At 46.7% G+C, this 18,149-nt stretch overlaps 1 protein-coding gene across 11 annotated transcripts in view; it reads right to left on the bottom strand.

Annotated features, from left to right (window-relative positions):
- Positions 1 to 18,149, bottom strand: part of ATXN7L1 (ataxin 7 like 1) — a 229,574-nt gene that overhangs the window by 47,717 nt on the left and 163,708 nt on the right. For 9 of the 11 annotated variants that reach the window (XR_006738249.1, XR_006738251.1, XR_006738250.1 and 6 more), the window contains one exon: positions 1,382 to 1,604. Coding sequence is in view for 7 of the 11 variants with exons in the window: in XM_045564958.1 (XP_045420914.1) it covers positions 1,382 to 1,604 (223 nt within the window). In the remaining 4 variants the exon portion in view is untranslated. Of the gene's footprint in view, positions 1 to 1,381; positions 1,605 to 9,408; positions 10,213 to 11,641; positions 11,721 to 18,149 lie in introns of those variants that run through there. The other 2 variants (XM_045564961.1, XM_045564960.1) reach the window with 2 other exon arrangements.

Here is an 18,149-nt window from a genome sequence, read left to right as displayed (position 1 = left end):
CCCGGCCCTTTCTGTACATGCCATCAGCACTGCCTGGGGCCAGGCTGTCATCGCACCTCCCCTGGAGTACCCAACCACGTTCTCACCGTCCTTGCTGCTTCCTGAGCAGTCCCTTCAAGCCACCCTTTATTCTCCTGTCAGGGTGATCTGACTACAGTGGAAAGCTGCTCCTTTAACAAACTTGAAAAGAACAAAGCTTGTCCGTGAGCCCAGCTGTGCAGCAGGCAACTCCCGACCACGACAGCCATGCCCGAACCTTTCCACGCTATCACAAGAGGCTCTTTAATTGATCTGGCATAATTAGCTCTTTACTAAGTCATCATAATTTCCAGTGTGCAGTGACAAACCATTGATGGATGATTTTATTCCACAGCTTTCCTAGGTACGAACTTAAGTGCAATTAACTGTCATTAATTAACAGAACACATTTTCTCTTAAAATATATAAATTAGATGGACTCCACACTTATTAGCCCTTCTCTGCCTTCCTGAGGCTTGAAAGATAAGTCTAGAGGTGCTGTCACAAGCCAGTGCTTTCGTGCTCCAAGCTGGGTGCCATCAGCATTTGAAGACACACATCTTCCTCGTTTTAAGTTTAGTTTCCTATCTGTCCATTCCACAGGTAACCTTTTCTGACTTTTCGGTAAAAGCTGAGATAATAAAATAAATTAAAAACCTCTGATCTTTCAGTCACCATAACCTGCTGTCTCACCCCGCCCCATCAAAGGGGTGGCCTTCTCCTGAGCTCTCCTCCCTGTCTCCCGTGGTCAGCGCCCGATTACCTGCCCCTTGGGCAGCCATTCCAGTGCTTCTCTTCTCTGGGGTAGAAAATTGAGAGGTGATTGTATAACTGAGGAATATTTTCCTATTACCCTTTTCTTAGACACAATTTGGCTCAGCTCTTAGAGAATAATAAAAAAAAAATTCCCGTCAGGCATAGGGTTCTTTTTTTTTTTTGAGGCAGAGATTTGCTCTGTCGACTGGGCTAGAGTGCAGTGGTGTCATCATAGCTCACTGCAACCTCAAACTCCTGGGGTCCAGCAATCCTCCTCCTCAGCCTCCCGAGTATCTGGGAATACAGGTGCGCACCACCACGCCTGGCTAATTTTTTCTATTTTTAGTAGAGACAAGGTCTCACTCTTGCTCGGGCTGGTCTCCAGCTCCTGACCTCAAGTGATCCTCCCACCTCAGCCCCAAGCATAGGGTACTTTTAAGGTCCTGTGTTCCCTCTAGTACTTAGGTTTATCATTCCATCAATCTGGGTTTCTGTCCCTTCCCTCCTCAGTTCTCCAAATTCTTGGGTATGATGCCCAACAACAAAGCCATAGGGTGAACAAGAGGCGAGGACAGACAGCTGCTGGCAGCCAGCACCCAACACTCACCATGGTTTATCCCTTGATCCTTTTGCAGAAAAGACTGTGTGCTGTTTGCTGCTGGAGGTAAGTAGATTGTCTTTGGGCGTTTTGAATGGCTTTGAGGTGCTGCTGGCAGAGTTATGGCCGCTGAGACAGGCTTTTGTTTTCACCTGTACTAGTGATGTCCTGGGATTGGAGGCTGGAGACGCGGGAGAGGGAGAAGGTCTACACATTGAACCATGTCTTCTCTCTACAGGGGGAGAAAGACGAGAACTCAGAACAGCATCCGTAGCAAGTCAGTCTTTCACACACTTACACACACTTGAATATACAGAAGGCAAAGAGAAATGCTTTCCTTGCAACGTCAGCATCCCTGAAGCCTCAGTTCTAATGACAATGTATCTTGATATGTGCTCCTACCCTGCCAACTAGCAGTGGTTACATTCTAGGTTTCTGTATCAAATAGCACGTTGAACCAACACCCAGGTTCTCACGGGAGGAATTTACCATCCTTCTGCAAAACCACTTCCACAGGAGTGGCAGAAGGACGCCAGGTGTCACGTGACACAGTGTGATAGCCACATAGTCAAAGTGACCCCCGACAGACTCAAAGGCCACATGGTCCCTCAGGGACGTGGGCAGGGCAGGACTCTCAAAAGAACAAATAGGAATTTTCCAACCTGACCCTTTGCAAGAACACTAAAATCAGAGGGTCCAGCAGGGTTGAATGAAAGGGTTGAGAGCCAGGATGTGGCCCAGCATCTGTCCCTTCCTGGGACTGACAGGACAGTCTATTGACACACCCCTGGTGTGGTCTCCTCAGGGCCCACTGAGTTCAGGGCCACAGCATGTTCAGGAGGACATTGTGCTTGAGGCAGAATCCACAGTGTGGGGAATGGGCTTGGGCCGGCAAGCACGACTTCCTGAGATTCTAAAGAAAATCCCAGAGCTCTGGGCAGAGATGCCTTACTTGTTCACACTCTGTCAGCCCCTGTGGTCTCAATTCAATCAGCAGGACGAGGACACTGACCGGGACGGCAGATGCATGAAGTAAAGTTCTAGCGTATACCCACTACGATGATTCTTAACTATTTTAGGGTAACAGATTTGATCAAAGTTAAGGACCCCAGAAAAACACACATTTATACATGCCCTCAAATTTTGTACATGATTATAGGAAGGAATCCCAAACCCTAAAAAGACAAAGGCTACTGAAATCCCAAGTCTTGTCTGGCTCTCCCATCCTTTGGGAGGCCAAGGTGAGAGGATTACTTGAGACTAGGAGTCCAAGACCAGCCTGGGCAACATAGAGGGACCCTGTCTCTACAATAAATAATTTTAAAAAATATTAGCCGGCCGAGGTGGTGCACACCTGTAGTCCTAGCTACTCAGGAGACTGAGGCAGGAGGATCTTTCAAGCCCAGGAGTTGGAGGCTGCAGTGAGCTATGATTGTGCCACTGCACTCTTGCCTGGGTGGTAGAGCGAGACCCTGTCCCCTAAAAAAAAAACAAAAACCAAACACACCAGTCCTGAATTAATATGTGTTGAATAAATGAATGAAATTATAACAGATGTCCTGATGGGAAGAACTAGAGATAACAAATCTGGAAATCGGGGTTGAATGTGATAATGTAAAAGGTGAGGCAAAGATGGCCAATCACGTTCTCCTCCAGCCCGAAGCTGCGCTCAGGTGTCTCTCGTTCCAGCACCATTTCTGGTTTCTGTTGCGGGCACCCTGACCTGGGAAAAGCAAGCCAGCCTACTCTTGGCTACCTGGACGGGAGTTTGGGGTTTCTCTGTGCTCCCTCATACCAATGGACTGCCACTCTGTCTCTGAGAAGACTGATTCTAGTCTTCTGATGCAATAGGAATTGGGAGAAAAAGTAGATTTTTGAGGATCATCTGCTTGTTGGGTATTTTTGCCTGACCAATGTTCATATGTTGCCTACAGAGAATAACTTTACGGGGCAATTTTTCTTCACTGACTCAGAGTAGATCTTGCATACACGCTTAGTTCCCAGAAGCCAACCTGCTGAAGGCTTTGAAAACCAAGAGCTCATTCCAGGCCCTCTGTTTCGATGCTGTAGAGAGAGCACTGGGCTGGGAGCCAAGAGCCCCGGCCTCCAGCTCCAACCACACCATATACAGTATTAGGCTTGTGGCCTTGAGTTCACCACTTAAACTTTCTTGGTTTCCGTTTCTTTATCTGTAAATGAAGTGGGTCCCTAGATGGTTTCTAAGGCTTCTTTTCGCTCCATCACCAGAAATACAAGGGGTACTTATATCTGCTCCTTCTCATTTCTCATGATTCCTGGATGTTATAGCAATAATTACAGCGGAAGTACTGAAATATTTCACTCAGGCAGGCTCTTCCTTGGAGGAATTCATCCTTTGTAAAATCGTACTGGCCTTTACAGCCCCTGTGAGACGGGCAGGAAGCAGCCAGGTCTCCCTCCTCCTCAAGGCTGACTGGCCAAGGGAGACCCAGAGAGGTGAGTGGTTCGCCAAGGTCATGGCCAACGGCTACTCAAGGATCAAGGCCTCTGTGCTGCATACCTGGGCCCAGCCGCCTCTCAGGGAGGCAGGAAACGGGGTGTCCATGAACAAGATTTGATGTCAGGAAATTAGAAAATGCAGAATTAGAATCACTGAAGGTTAGAACTGGATCTTAAAAGTCAACTAGTCTGATCTCCCTCCCAACAGAGGAGGTTATCAGTTGCCAGCCCTTGGGGCAGAGCTAGTCGGCGACATTGGTAGGACTTGAACCAAGTCTCCTCACTTCAAAACCATAGTGCTTTCTGCCCTTCAGAAATGTCTTGTTTAGCAACTTTTTTTTTTTTTGACAGCAATTTCCAGCATGAAAATAAGTTGATTTTTGCCACTACTTTCGTAGATTTCCCTGTAGTCTTCATTCCCTCGCTTGCTGAAAGCTGGTGGGGGCAGGGAGGTGGGGAGACAAGCCTGAATAATGAAGATAAATTTTATTTTGCTAAACTAAGGGTTAAAAATTACACAAGTAAACAATTAAAGATAAATCACAAGGAAGGGTGCCATAAACAACATTCCACTGGTAAATTTAAAGAAAAAATGATATCAATGGATAAGCTTTTTTCTTGCCTTTATATTTTAGACCCATGAATGCTTCTTAAAGGAGTAAGTTGCATGTGAGAGAACATTCATGGAAACCTGAAGACAGCCCTTTGCCCTGGCTGTAAGTTTTTTTTCATTTGTTTGTGTGATTTTGTATTCCAACAAATAGGCTAAAGCAGTATTGCCTACTTGAGAAACTGCTTCCTGTTCCAATGGAATTAAATCTATCACTATTTCAAGGGACGCCACAACCCCTGAGCTGTGGGAACAAGCTCTCCCCCTGCTGGTGTGGGTGAGAAAGGCTATGTAAGAACTTACAGGGGAGGAACCAATAGAGTCAGAGTGGTCCGCGCTCTGCTCTGGAGTGAGCTGCAGCTCTGCTTTTGAAATGTCCCCGGTAGGGCAGACAGAGAAGATTTCACAGAAAGATCCCATTCCCATTCAATCTGTGCTTCTCTAGTCTGTGAAGACTTGCCTGTAGATGATTTACACAGTTTTGTCTTGGTGAAAGGTGGGTGGGTGGTGATGGGAGAAGGTACGGTCTTGATTTCTTATAAAAAGACATTGCTGTGCAGGTGGAATTTCTCTGAGCAAAGCCTTCCTGATTTACATCACAATCATTCTGATACAAGCCTCACCCACTTTGGGCTTAATCATGTCTTTCTATGTTTTGGTCAAGGAACTGCTGTAGGCAGATCCCCATAATTATTCTAAATCCATGTGTACTGTAAACTAGAAAGAGTTTATAGTACATTCTATTCCTCATTCATTGTTAAAGTATTTTATAAACTTAAGCAATTTTAGAGAAAAAGAGCATTTCCCTTTAAATTTTCTCAATCTTTGTCCATGTACATAGCTGTATTAATGATATTGTAATTGATCGATATTTTGGGACTATTCTTTGTCAATTAACATTATTCTCTCTCTCTCTCTCTCTCTCTCTCTCTATATATATATATATCTAATTCCCATATATTTTCCTTTTTAAATGGTTAGGTAATATTCAATCATTAACATGTTATAGATTACTTAGCTACTGTCTTACTGTTTACTTACTGTCCGGATTTTTATTTTTTAAAACTAATTTATATAAAAAGTGATTTAGGATTATTTCCTTGAGGTATAGTTCCCAAAGTGAAAAGTTGTAACAATTTATAGCTCTTGCTACATATTTCTTTCCAGATCATGTGACTGAAAGACCAAACCAATCTATTGAGTTAATGTGGAATATACGCACCACCCACCTCCTGAGGTGCAAACAGAAAATCACCATGAGAACAGCCATGCAGAATTAAGTACCCAGTACATCAATAGCAACCTCAGTGAATGATCTTGAAACAGTAACTTCTCGTCTCACCAGTTCTGTCCTTTGGCCAATAGTAATTATAGTTTAAGATTTTTCTATGTGCCAGGCACTCTACTAAACAGCTGATTTACCTTATAGCATTTAATTCTTACAATAACTTAAGAGAGGTACTGTTAGTGTCTCTTCTACAGATGAGGAAACTGAGGCTCAGAGATGCAATGAGTTGCCTAAGGTCACTTAGGCATCTGGGATGTCTTTAGAGCCCATGTCTTATCTCTGAGCCCTCCCACCTTGAAATCCTGGAAGATTCTGCTACAGGTAGGAAGAATCTAGAAGAACCATTGGGATCCCTTCCCTCCCTGCCTATGGGCATTTCAGCAGGGCACCTGACTCCCTTAGAGAGAGGAAACAGACACCTTTTAGGTGTTTAGGCAGCTTGTAGGTCCCAGTCAGCAGCCCCATGCCCCAGCCTGAGACCTCAATTCCAAAGAATTGGGGGTCCCAGGACCAAAGAAATGAAAAACTAAGTCATTTTACTTTTCTGGATTTCTACCACAGGAAGTCCAGGCCAAGGCCTTGCAGCTCACTGTTTCAAGACTATCTGCTTCACCATAAATGTCTTAAACATCCAGGTGCAACTCCAGGGGGCAGTCTTGGAGACTGGCTGAGCAGCGAGCTTACAGACACCAACTCTCAGTATTCTAAAACTCTATTAGGGGTGGTAACCGTGGTGTCTCCATAGTTCTCTCCCCTTACTCTGTGAAGATAAAATCTGCAAGGTTCTCAGGTAATTCCATTTCTGTAAAAATTCAGAAGCCTCCCTTCCTCATATGCTTATTCAATGAGATACCTTCATACTTGTAGTATCAATGTCCTGCATTTAAAACCTTAGCACAGAAGCCTCATTATGAATGGCTAAGGTGACCACAGACATTCACATTCAGTGTGTCTCTCTGTTATCATTTTTAGAAAGAATTTGCTGGTAATTTTCCAATATGGTTTTTAAGGGACCAATCCCCTCCCAATGGACTTTGAGCACCACCGTCCCTTGTTGCCTGCCATGGTTGTATAAGCACACTTGGGCTCAGGCCAGCACCTGGCTTACTCATTTGACAGCGGAGTTTCCACCAGTCCCTGCCTCTGAGGCAGGTGCTTGGCACGTCATTAGCCGGCTTCTGTCTTATCAGGGGATTCTATATGCTTTACTAGCTGCAGTCAAGACAACTCTGACTTCTAAAGGACCTTCTTCCAAAAGTAAACTGGAGTTGGAGGGAGAGACGGGGCTGGCACCTCGGCCTGGGGAGCCTTACCAGGCGCCCAGCCAGCTGCACCTTGCAACCACTTTGTGAGGCAGAGATTCCCCCAGTGTACAGCTGTGGAAACAGAGGCACACTGCATTTAAGAAAGTTGCCAAAGTCCCAGCACTATTAAGAGGAGGAGCTGGAGCTTGAACCTGGGCCTATGGCCTCACTGCTACCACTGTCGTTACACACTAAATGTAGTGCGTGGTGGTTAGAGGGGGGATATTGAATCAGGCTTCCTCAGCAGAGGAGGAAATGGAGACACAGGAAAGTCAAGTGACTAAGGCAGGCTGTGAGCAGCAGGCAGAGCCGTGCCAAGCGGCTCCCGTGCCAGAGTGCCTGTGAGCTTTTCTGGAGTGCCCACTCCCTTCTCAGATGGGAGCACCTCTTTAAAGGACGTCAGGGCCTGAGTAGCTGGGGAGGTGCTCCTTAAGGAACGGGAGCCTGTCACCCGCTGACTTACACTAGGTCTTCTCTCCCCCTCTTCACCTCCTACCCGCTGCCAGGCCACACGAGCTATCTGGGGCACTAAATTCTTTGGCAAATGCCAGGGTGGGCTGGTGGCCTACACTGCTCATGCCAGCTCAGTTCCCAAACCCCCTGGGCTCCGGGTTGGTTTCTCAGTCATCTGGTCGCCCCATGTGCCTTCACTCAGTTACAAGAGAAAGCAGCACATGAGTGCCTACTATGTGTCAGGCACTGTGCAAGCTGCTTTTCACTTACTAGCTCATGTCATCTGCCAAGTATGGTATGATACTGTTAGGCTCCTTGTTATAGATGGGGAAATTAAAGCTTAGCAAGATTGTGAAACAAGACCAAGGTTACGCAGACCTCGGCAGCTGGGAGGAAAGCCCAGGCTTGCCTGGCCCCAGAGCCAATGCCCTTCCCACCCTGTCGCCCTGCCTGGCACGCTCCCGTCCCTCCACACTTGAGAAACGCAACTTCTCCGATGAGTTTCCCGTCTGCAGAGCTGCTGCAAAGCCAGGTAACTTACGATCCTCTCTGCCTTCTCCACTTGGCAGCACTCCCCCTCCCACCCCTCTTCTACTTGTCACTTATATCAAGGTGCACATTTCTGGCATCAGCCGCTGTTGGGTAGGATCTGGGTAGTCCCAGGGACTTTCCAGGGCCCAGAAATATTTCCCTCAGCCCCCAGGGATGTTCTCACGAGACACCTAGCCTAGCTAAAGGAAAAGGCAAAGAAAGATAAACCTGCGGGGAGACAAGCACATGTACACAGTGCTGGGAGTACTTTCAAGGAATTATGTTTTTCTGGAGAACAAGCTGGTGATAATAACAGGAACTAAAAAACATTGCTAGCCTTTGATCCGGTAATCCGGTGATGTTAGTTTGGAAAATAGACCTCAAGGAAATATTCCAAATGAAAAAAAAAGAAGTTCAAAGATATTCTCGGCAGCACTGTTTACCATAGTAAAAAACACTACAAACAACCTGAATGATCTATAACAAAACAACTGAAAATGACAGGTGTGAGGGTTAGCTCAATCTAAGAAAATATGTACGTGAACTAGTATACCCAAATCCACAAGGAAATAAAATGATCACAAATAATACGTAAACACTAATCACACTTCATAAAACACTTAATACATATACGATGATGAAGGAAAAAAGGAAGAATATAGGATGGATTGCTTAATAGGCTGTTTTTGTTAAAGTTTATATAAGAAAAAAAACAAACAACAAACATCACGAAGATATCCTTAAACAGAAGGATAAAGAAGCGAACACAGGTGCAAATGCAAATGCAGGGAGGAGAAAAGCAGGATTAAAATCCAACCTCATTCATTCATTTTTTTTTTTTTTTTTTTTAGCATTTCCTTGGCACATACCACATGCCAGACACTGGGCTATGAGCACTGCATTGTCACAGTGGTGATAAGACAGACACTGTCACTGCTAGACCTTCCGAATCAGAGGCCTCCCTCAGGGTGGGGACAGCACTCTTCCAGATCCCGGCTGGCTGCCACGTTTGTCACCCTGAGTGGTGGAGAACAGTCACCCCTTGGAAGGCAGGCTGCTCTCTGCAGGGCCTGAGGGGAGTGAACAGCCCTCCCTGGTCTGCTGGACTCCGCTTGGAGCCAGAGGCTCGATCCTCCTAATAACATTAGGACTTTTATTGCCCCATCTGTTTTCCTCTCTCTGGGTCCAACAGATAGTGGAGGGGTTGAGAAGGAGTTCCACCTGCATGGTATTCAATGTCTCCATCAGAGCAACCCCCACCACAACCACCAAACACACACACTACACAACATGCGTGTTTAAAAACAGGAGTCACCACGGCTTTGGTGAAAACTGGTGGCTTCCAGCTTTCAGATAAACCGTTGAGTCCTACCTTAGGATGGCACAGTTGACATTATCACTGCCCCAGGGGCACTGATGGGACAGGTGCGGTAGACAGCTGGACCTGGGCACAGGGGAAGCAGAGGCCAGGGGATCTTGGGCAGAAGATCCATGAGCTGGAACTCCCAGTGTCTAAAATACTCGAACAGCTGGACTGAGTCTTGCCAATGCTGTCTTCAGGCAACATCAGTGGCTTCTACCCTGATGCCTTGCGCTGAGCACAGAAAAGCCCTATCCCTGTCACAGGCATGCCCTGTCCGCATGTCACAGAGGGAGGATACAGGCAGCAGAGAAGTGCCCGGGTCACACTTACACGTCAGAGAACACCCGAGACAGCAGGGGCTCCTTCACTCTTGGGATAGCAGGACCGGGGCCCTCAAATCTGTATTTTTTTAAAAAGGTCCTGAGGTGATTTTCCTGCTCTGTCAGCTTTGGGAGTCACTGGAAGTGTGGACCAAACACTGCTGTCTTTGGAATCACAAAGATCTGGGCTCAAATCCCAGCTCTGTCACTCATTAGCTCTGTGACTTGGGCAAATAACTTAACCCCCGGAGCCCCAGTCTCCTGACCAACAAAGCAGAGACAACAATAGCCACATGTCAAGGTCACAACGGGGCACACTCAGCGCCGTCTTAGCACGTACCACATGCTGTAACTGCTGCTTTACTGGTCTAAGTGTCCCTGGCCTGGACACACCTTGAGGGCAGTATCCTGGTCACTCTTTTATCCCTAATGTTTGGCACAGGTTCTCACCCTCACGAGCACTTACTGTACTCGCTGATGAGTAAACGAGTGTTGGCAGGATTGATAACACAGGGACGGTGGCCACCACAGTGCTGACTCACAAGAGGCACTTAATGTAAGTTCCCCTGATACATGAAAATGTACACTAAAAAAAACACCACAGGTAGTAGCTTTCCTAAGTAGGCAGTTCTCAGCCTTCTCCCTGAATTAAAATTATTCCATCTACAAGAATCCTATGGGACCACGTTGTTTGAGGACCACAGGCTGAGCAGAGGCCACCATTGCTTTATTTCTATCCTACAGACCTCCAGTTCTAACCGTACAGGGCCGTGGTCTCCTACAACAGAAGGTGCAAAGTCTCGACTCCCTGCTAAGCTCACGGCGTCACTCAGAGCCACTCACCCCACAGGCTTTCGTGGTCCCGCAGCAGCCACTAATAACGGAACCATTTCTGTTCTCCTTGGAGTGGCAGTTGGCAGTGGCAAACAGGAAGTTGTCTTGAAGTAGGGTGTGGTTGTGCCCTGTCAACATACGCGTACTGAGACACACTTTTTTTTTTTCTCTCTCTCCAGCCCCCTTCTCTTTCTCTTCTTTAGAGGCAAAAGGTCTGAGTTATTTTCAGGAAAACAAAACTTTTTATATGAGTTAAGATCAACCAACACTACCATACAAACAAAAACCTAGGACAGAAAGGGGTCTAAAACACAACCAGGATCCATTTTCCTACCACCAGTCACTCACAGGCGGCGTTTAGTTAGGAACTGAGTGTGTGTAGGTTTTCCCCTTTATTGTTCTGTGGGTCCACAGGAAACAAAACCCTAGCTAGAAAGCCGGCCAGATACGCCACCTGGCATCCCAGTGAGCCAGTCAGTCCGCCCCACCGTCTATCCAGGGCCCACGGTGTGCACACGCCGGACCAAGGATCATCCACAAATAGGAAAGAAGAAAAAACACAGGTCGCTAGTTTCAAGCAATCTGTACAGTTTGAACAGAAAAGACTCGAAACATTTCTTAACACAAATTACCCATAAAAATACAAAGAAAAACAATCGCCGAGTAGGTAAATGCACAGAGTGTCGTCTGAGCCGCACACAAATGCTGGGAAGTGGGGTGACGAGTCGGCAGGGTTCATTCCAGAGGGCTTCCCGGTGCTCTGAAAGGGGTGCTAGGAAATTTTCCACTCCACTCCTTTTCAGGCCCGAGGCTTGTGCCTCCAGAAGGGCTGTCCAAAATAGACTGGTCCCCAACCCAGCCTCCTACTCCTGACCTCTTTCTGAGGCAGCTACTCTCTCCGCTCCCGCCTCAGCCCTGTCTGGGATCCAGCTCCAGCCCACAGACCGAGAGCACTGTCTCTGGGAAACTCATCCTGCTACACGGGCCGCCAGCTGCCAGCAGGCTCCGCCGGCCAGGCGCCCTGTTCCGTGCCCTGTGCCCAGCCACACACAGCCTGTGTGGCCACCGTGCCCTGCGCTCACACTTACACATCCCAGGGAGGCAGCCTTGCCGTTTGGGTAAGGAGGCTGAGCCAGTGACATGCTGGCCAGCCCCGTGGTGTAGACGTTTCCTGCCTCCTGGCTGAGGGCCTCGGCCAGTCAGAACGCACCACTTCCCCTTTAAGAGAGCACGCCCAGAAGAGATTAGGGAAAGGCAGAAAGAAAAGCCCGGAACAGTCAGGGCTGTATCCTGAATTTGGCAGATGAACTTGGGTTTTCCCCGAACCGCACACACAAGGTGTGGTCAGCGGTGGCAGGCTCCTCAGGCGCTCCTGAGAGCCTGCACTGTGTGTGCAGGGTGGGCAGGATGGTGGCCACGCCTGGGCCGTCTGCCGGGCCTTTCCACGCCCCTTCCCTGGGCCCGTCCATCCTGATGGGCAGAGTCCACTTCACCAGCACTGTGCTCTGCAGCGGGCAGAGATGTCATTGAAAGATTGGAAAATACCCTTGTGGGACATTGTAACTATTAATTTAAGCAGGGAGTTTTCATTCGTTCTGGATAGTTAGAAAGTTTATTCCCTGATCTTAGCAAAGGACAGTAGACTTCGGGGCAAGGAGGGTCATACAAAAAAACACTTCACAAAAGGCCACATGTTATATGATTCCATTTATATGAAATATCCAGAAAAGGCAAATCCACAGAGGCAGAAAACAGATAAGTGGTTGTCAGGAGCTGGCTGGGAGAAGAAGAGGGTGGGGAGCGACTGCTTGTTGGTTACAGGGTCTCCTTTGGAGGTGACGGCTACACAACACTGTGGCGCATGTACTCAATACCACTGAACTGTACACTTTAAAATGACTAATTTTCTGTTATGCAAATTTCACCTCAATTAAAGAAAAACAGTAGTAAAGTGTGTTCTAGGCATCTTTACCTTTTAGGACTCCTCCTGTGTTTCATCCAATATTGCTTTGTAAAACCTGGCTTTGTAAAACCTGATGAATCTTAAGTCAACCTTGGCTAAGGGGCCTTTTAGAAAGGACAACTAAATACAAACCTCTGAGATACAAACACTTTCCAAGACTCAGAAGCATGACTGACCCTACCGGAGAATTTCAGTCTTTGGGGAGACAGCATCACCTCAAATCTTGCCATGTGAGCCAGGTGGCACCTGCTTGCTTTTGTAAGGCAGTCTCCTGTTGGGACCATCCCTTCAGCAGCCTGAAAACACAACCAAAGCCAGAAGCCGTGAGTCTCCCGTGGGAGAATTATTCAGGGAGAACATGACTTTGGACCTCTGGGTTCTTGGCTTCCTTTTTCCCTCTTGTAGAGTTTATTCCCAGAATTAAGGAGAATTAATCAGTTTCTAATTGGGAGGGAGCTGTGTTGATTGGCAAGACAGAACTAGTTTCCACAATTCAACTTTTTTGGAATCAATTCAGCAGGGATAAGAGGGTATGGAGCTGACCACCCGCCCGACCAGCCCTCCTTTCTCAGTCATTCGCAGCTTCGGCTGGAGACTATCCGCTCCCAAGGGTTAGGCTGTGAGCCTTGTCCTCTGGACACGAGACCTGAGGGTCAAGGGCCCCTGGGCACATTTCCCTCACCCAGGGGACTGCTGAGTGGAGGCCTGCTGGATGTCGCAATGCTCAGAAGAAACACAGATGAAAGGGCAAGCCCTGCAGCCTGGGAGCCTGAGTCTTTCCAGAGACAAACGTGAACAGCTTTCCTAGGACCTCTGCTGAGAGTTCCAGGATGACCTGGAGGACAGAGATGGGAACAGCTTCCCTTGGGCCAGCTTTCCCAGAGCAATCTGGACCTTCTGGAACACTGGCCCCTGCTCTTTCAGCCTCACTTGCTCTCTTCACCTTAGGTGCCCGTATAGTAAGTAGGTGGCCTAAGTTCTCAGCAAATGGGTGGCTTAACATAATAAGATGCAGTATTTACACTGCTCTGGCTTCTGAAGAGCAGCAAGTTTAGAAGCATAACTCTACAAAAACAGGCAGGCTCAACCCAGTTCAAAAATGGGCAAAGGACTTGAATAGGCATTTCTCCAAAGAAGAATGGCTAATGCGAGCCTATGAAAAGATGCTGCACATTACTAGTCATGAGGAAAATGCAAATCGAAACCACAATGAGGTACCACATCACACCCACCAGGATGGCTATTAAAAAACAAACAAGAAACAAACGGAAAATAACAAGTCTTGGTGAGGATGTGGAGAAATTGGAACCCTTATGTACTGTTGGTGGGACTGTAAAATGGTCCTGCCACTATGAAAAACAGTATGGTGGTTCCTCAAAAAATTAAAAATAAAATTACCACATGATCCAGCAATTCCACTTCTGGGTATATACCCAAAGGAAATGAAAGTAGGATCTTGAAGAGATATTTGTATAACCATGTTCATAGAAACATTATTCACAATAGCCAAAAGGTGGAAGCAACCCAAGTGCCTATCAATGGATGAATAGGTAACAAAAATGTGGTATATACATACATATATTAGAATGCTACTCAGCCTTAAAAAGGAAGGAAATTCTGACACATGCTACAACATAGATGAACCTTGGGGACATTATTGTAAGGAAATAAGCCAGTCACAAAAAGACAAATACTGTATGATTCTACTTATACGAGGTACCTAGAGTAATCAAATTCACAGACAAAAAGAATGGTGGCTGCCAGGGGTTGAGGAGAAGTGGGAATGGGGAGTTATTGTTTAATGGGTTCAGAGTTTCAGTTTTGCAAGATAAAGAGTTCTAGAAATGGATGGTGGAGACAGTTGCATAACAATGTGAACGTATGTAATGCTGCTGAATTATACGTTAAAAATGGTCAAGATGGTAAATTTTATATTCAGTATATATCGCCACAATTAAAAATTTTTAATTAAAAAAGTGAAATACAGAATTACCATATGACTCAGCAATTCTACTCCTAGGTATGTATCCAAAAGAACTGAAAACAGGTACTCAAAAAATCCTTGCACACACTGTTCATAGCAACACGATTCACAAGAGCCAAAAGCTGGAAACAACCCAAAAGTCCATCAGTGGACGGACAAGTGGATGAACAAAAGTTGTGGTGTATACATGCAACGAAATAATATTCGGCCCTAAAAAGGAATGAAATATGAGACATGCTACAACACAGATGAATCTCAAAAACATTATGCTAAGCGAACGAAGCCACAAAAAGCCATATACATGGTATGATTCCATTGATATGAAATGTCCAGAGCAGGCAAATCCGTGCAGACAGACAGCAGATTGGGGGTTGCCAGAGGCTGCAGGTGGGGGGGAGGGGGAACAACTGCTTAATGGGTATGAGGTTTTACCTTGGAGTGATGAAATATTTTGGAATTAGATAGAAGTGGCGGTTGCACAACACTGCGAATGTAGTAAATGCCACTGAATTGTTCAATCTAAAACGGTTAATTTTATGTTATGCGAGGTTCATTTCAATGAAAAAAAAAAGCCTGTGGAAAGTAAGAGCCAGGACAATCCACAAACAGAACAATTTCAAGATAACTGAGAGTTACCTTTAAAACCTTTCTTGGAATTACTTACAGGAGGTAAATTTTAAGTTAAGGTCATGAAAGCAGCCAGCAGGATACAGCAAGCAGGCTCTCTAAGATGACTATTCCCAAACACTACCAATTTGGGTCCATGAAGAAGTGTTAATTTGTCTTAAACTACATGATGTACATGAACACGCACACACACACATACACATGTACATACAGAGTATCCTGTATGTCCCCCTCTGCTTCTGGGTTAGGATCTCCTCTCATTTATGTATTGATTATGATGAGAGATTGTTGGACTTTTGTTACTGTTTAGGGGAATGTTGTTTTGTTTTTAATGTCCTTATTTGGTAAAATCAAGTAACTCTAAATCCAAACAACAACCACACACACACACACACACACCGCAGGCAGGCTCCACTAGCTATTTACAAAGGGGACACTGAGGCACAGTGCCTTTCTGCCAATCCCCTTGTCCTTGATACAGCTGCCATTTCCATCAAAGGGGTCATCACTCTCCCAGGAACCCAGGTCTGAGACCTTCAAGTTGACATTGAGTAACAGACTCTTTTTTTTTTTTTGAGACAGAGTCTCACTCTGTTGCCTGGGCTAGAGTGAGTGCCGTGGCGTCAGCCTAGCTCACAGCAACCTCAAACTCTTGGGCTTAAGCGATCCTCCTGCCTCAGCCTCCCGAGTAGCTGGGACTACAGGCATGCACCACCATGCCTGGCTAATTTTTTCTATATATATATTTTAGTTGGCCAGATAATTTCTTTCTATTTTTTTTTTTTTTGGTAGAGCCGGGGTCTTGCTCTTGCTGAGGCTGGTCTCGAACTCCTGACCTCGAGCGATCCACCCGCCTCGGCCTCCCAGAGTGCTAGGATTACAGGCGTGAGCCACCACGCCTGGCCAGACTCTTCACAGATAAGAAAAAAAAAACCTCACAGGCGACTGTGCTCTGTGCACCCCTGCTGGTGTCCTTCCCGGGCTGCAGTCACCTTCCCCTCCCCAGCACTCCTGCCCAGGGGCTGCCCAGGCTCAGTTTCATCACTGGCTTCTTTTGGGGGGTGCTCCAGAAGGCAGCTTGCCAGATTAGCATGCCCCGATGGGTGGAGAGCTCTCCCCTACGCCAGGCTGCTGTGTAACGACCACACATTAACCCCACTTCTACCCTATGGGGGTCACCATGAGCCAGTCTAATCCCCTTTCCATGGAACACCTTGCCAAATATTTGTTTCCCCAAATTTCTTCCTCTGGGCAAAACACCCCGAGATGTCTTTTTAAACCATCGCTCACAAAATATAATTTTCACTACTCTCCTGATCTTGGTTCTCTTTGGCTTCTACCATTCTTCACAAACTGTGGAACTCAGAAAAAAGAACATTCCAGATGTGGTCTGACAGCTCCTAGCTGTCTAATCGGGACATTATTCTCCCATTAATGCATCCAGAGATCCAGCCTAGATTTTTCTTTCTGGTTGCTGCCTCGCCCCTAAGTCTTATTTCACACATTTTGCTGCCAAGCCACGCATCCACAGGTATCCTTTAAAAATGTCATCTTGTTGGATTCAGTCTGCTGCTCCAGCCTGTTGGGATCTTTTTGGACCCTGATCCATTAACATATCCAGTCTCCCTCCCAAATCTACCACCTGAAAACTTGATCCGCCTGCCATCAAGGCCACTCTTCTTCCAAATCCTCATTCACAGCGTGGAAGAGGACAGCCCCACGTGGGCAATTCGATAGTCTCTCGGTGAGACAGTGACCTGGGAACAGCACTCTGGAGGTGTGGCTGTACTGAACCACCTGCCATTCAGGGTAGGTGTGTCATTTGGCCCACATTTCTTCATCTTCCCAGTACGGGTTTCAGGGGTGACTTTGACAAACAGGGCTAATGACAGCCCTCCTCTTACTGCTATTTGTGAGGATTAAGTGTAAAGCTCTTTGAGCAGGACATTACATAGTGAGCAATCAAACGTTGCCTTTATTACTGACAATAGAATAATACAATAATAATTTAGAAATGGTTTCCAATTCTCAAACTACCCTCCTTATTGGCAACCAAATACAGGCATTAGGCAGCTGAAATCAGTAGAAGGAACACTGGTATTCAAGAGCTAGAGTCTGAATCCTGGCTTTCCTTCCAGAATTTCCATGCTCTGAGGTTAACGGTACCAGCCCCTCCAGGGCTGCAGGGACGAGTCAATGAGACTAGGCATGAAAAAGAGGTTTCAAAGTCGAATCAGGCTATGCAAACATAAAAGAACAGTGTTATGATTATTACCATTACAAATACGTCAAAGATACCATTCCCATTGGCAGAAACCTGCCTGTTAAGCCAAGGAGGAACCTACAGATGTGTTCAGGCTGCCAGAAGGAACAGGTCTCCTAGCACACAGCAGCTGGACTGCTATGGTGAACAGATTCCTGGTCTCTCCTGGCAGCAATCACCCCCTCTCTTCTCAGACCAGAGCCGAGGCTGGCTTATAAAGAAAGGGTAAGGGGTCTGCCCACCACGCTAGCAGAGGGCCCCTCAGCCTGCAGGTGCACACTGCCTCTCCATGGTCCCCTTGCTGAGACCGGGACTTGAGTAATCAGCAGCAGGGACCTGGCAGGTGACAGAGGGCCGGGAGGGTTGCTTTTAGCTTCCCTGTGTCTTGACCCCCAAGTAATCCCGGGGCTTCTATCCTGGATGGTGGTTTCTAAGAACACCAGGCTTTTGGCTCTGACATTCTCAGGGCAGGACCCCAGAAACCCTGTTCTCTTCTCTGCTAAGAATGTTTGCGTCCTCAGGGAAGAAATGGTCTTCACTAAAGAAAGCTCTTGGAAACATTTTGCAAAGGGCTGTCAAAAGCCACCTATTGGGCCCCAGCACCTTGGGGTCAAAGATATCCCACCACAGGGGGAGAAGGAGAGGAATTGGCACTGCAAACCACACGCCCCTGGGAAGACAGCAGCAGTTAAAACGGGAGGCAATGACTGTCATAAATAAATTCTCCTCTTTTTGTCCATCTAAGGTTGGTTTTCCAAC

Source organism: Lemur catta, chromosome 11 (assembly GCF_020740605.2).
Source record: "Lemur catta isolate mLemCat1 chromosome 11, mLemCat1.pri, whole genome shotgun sequence".
Lineage (NCBI taxonomy): Eukaryota > Metazoa > Chordata > Mammalia > Primates > Lemuridae > Lemur > Lemur catta.
Note: the sequence above shows the minus strand (reverse complement) of the source record. Positions and strands in the feature narration are given on the sequence as shown.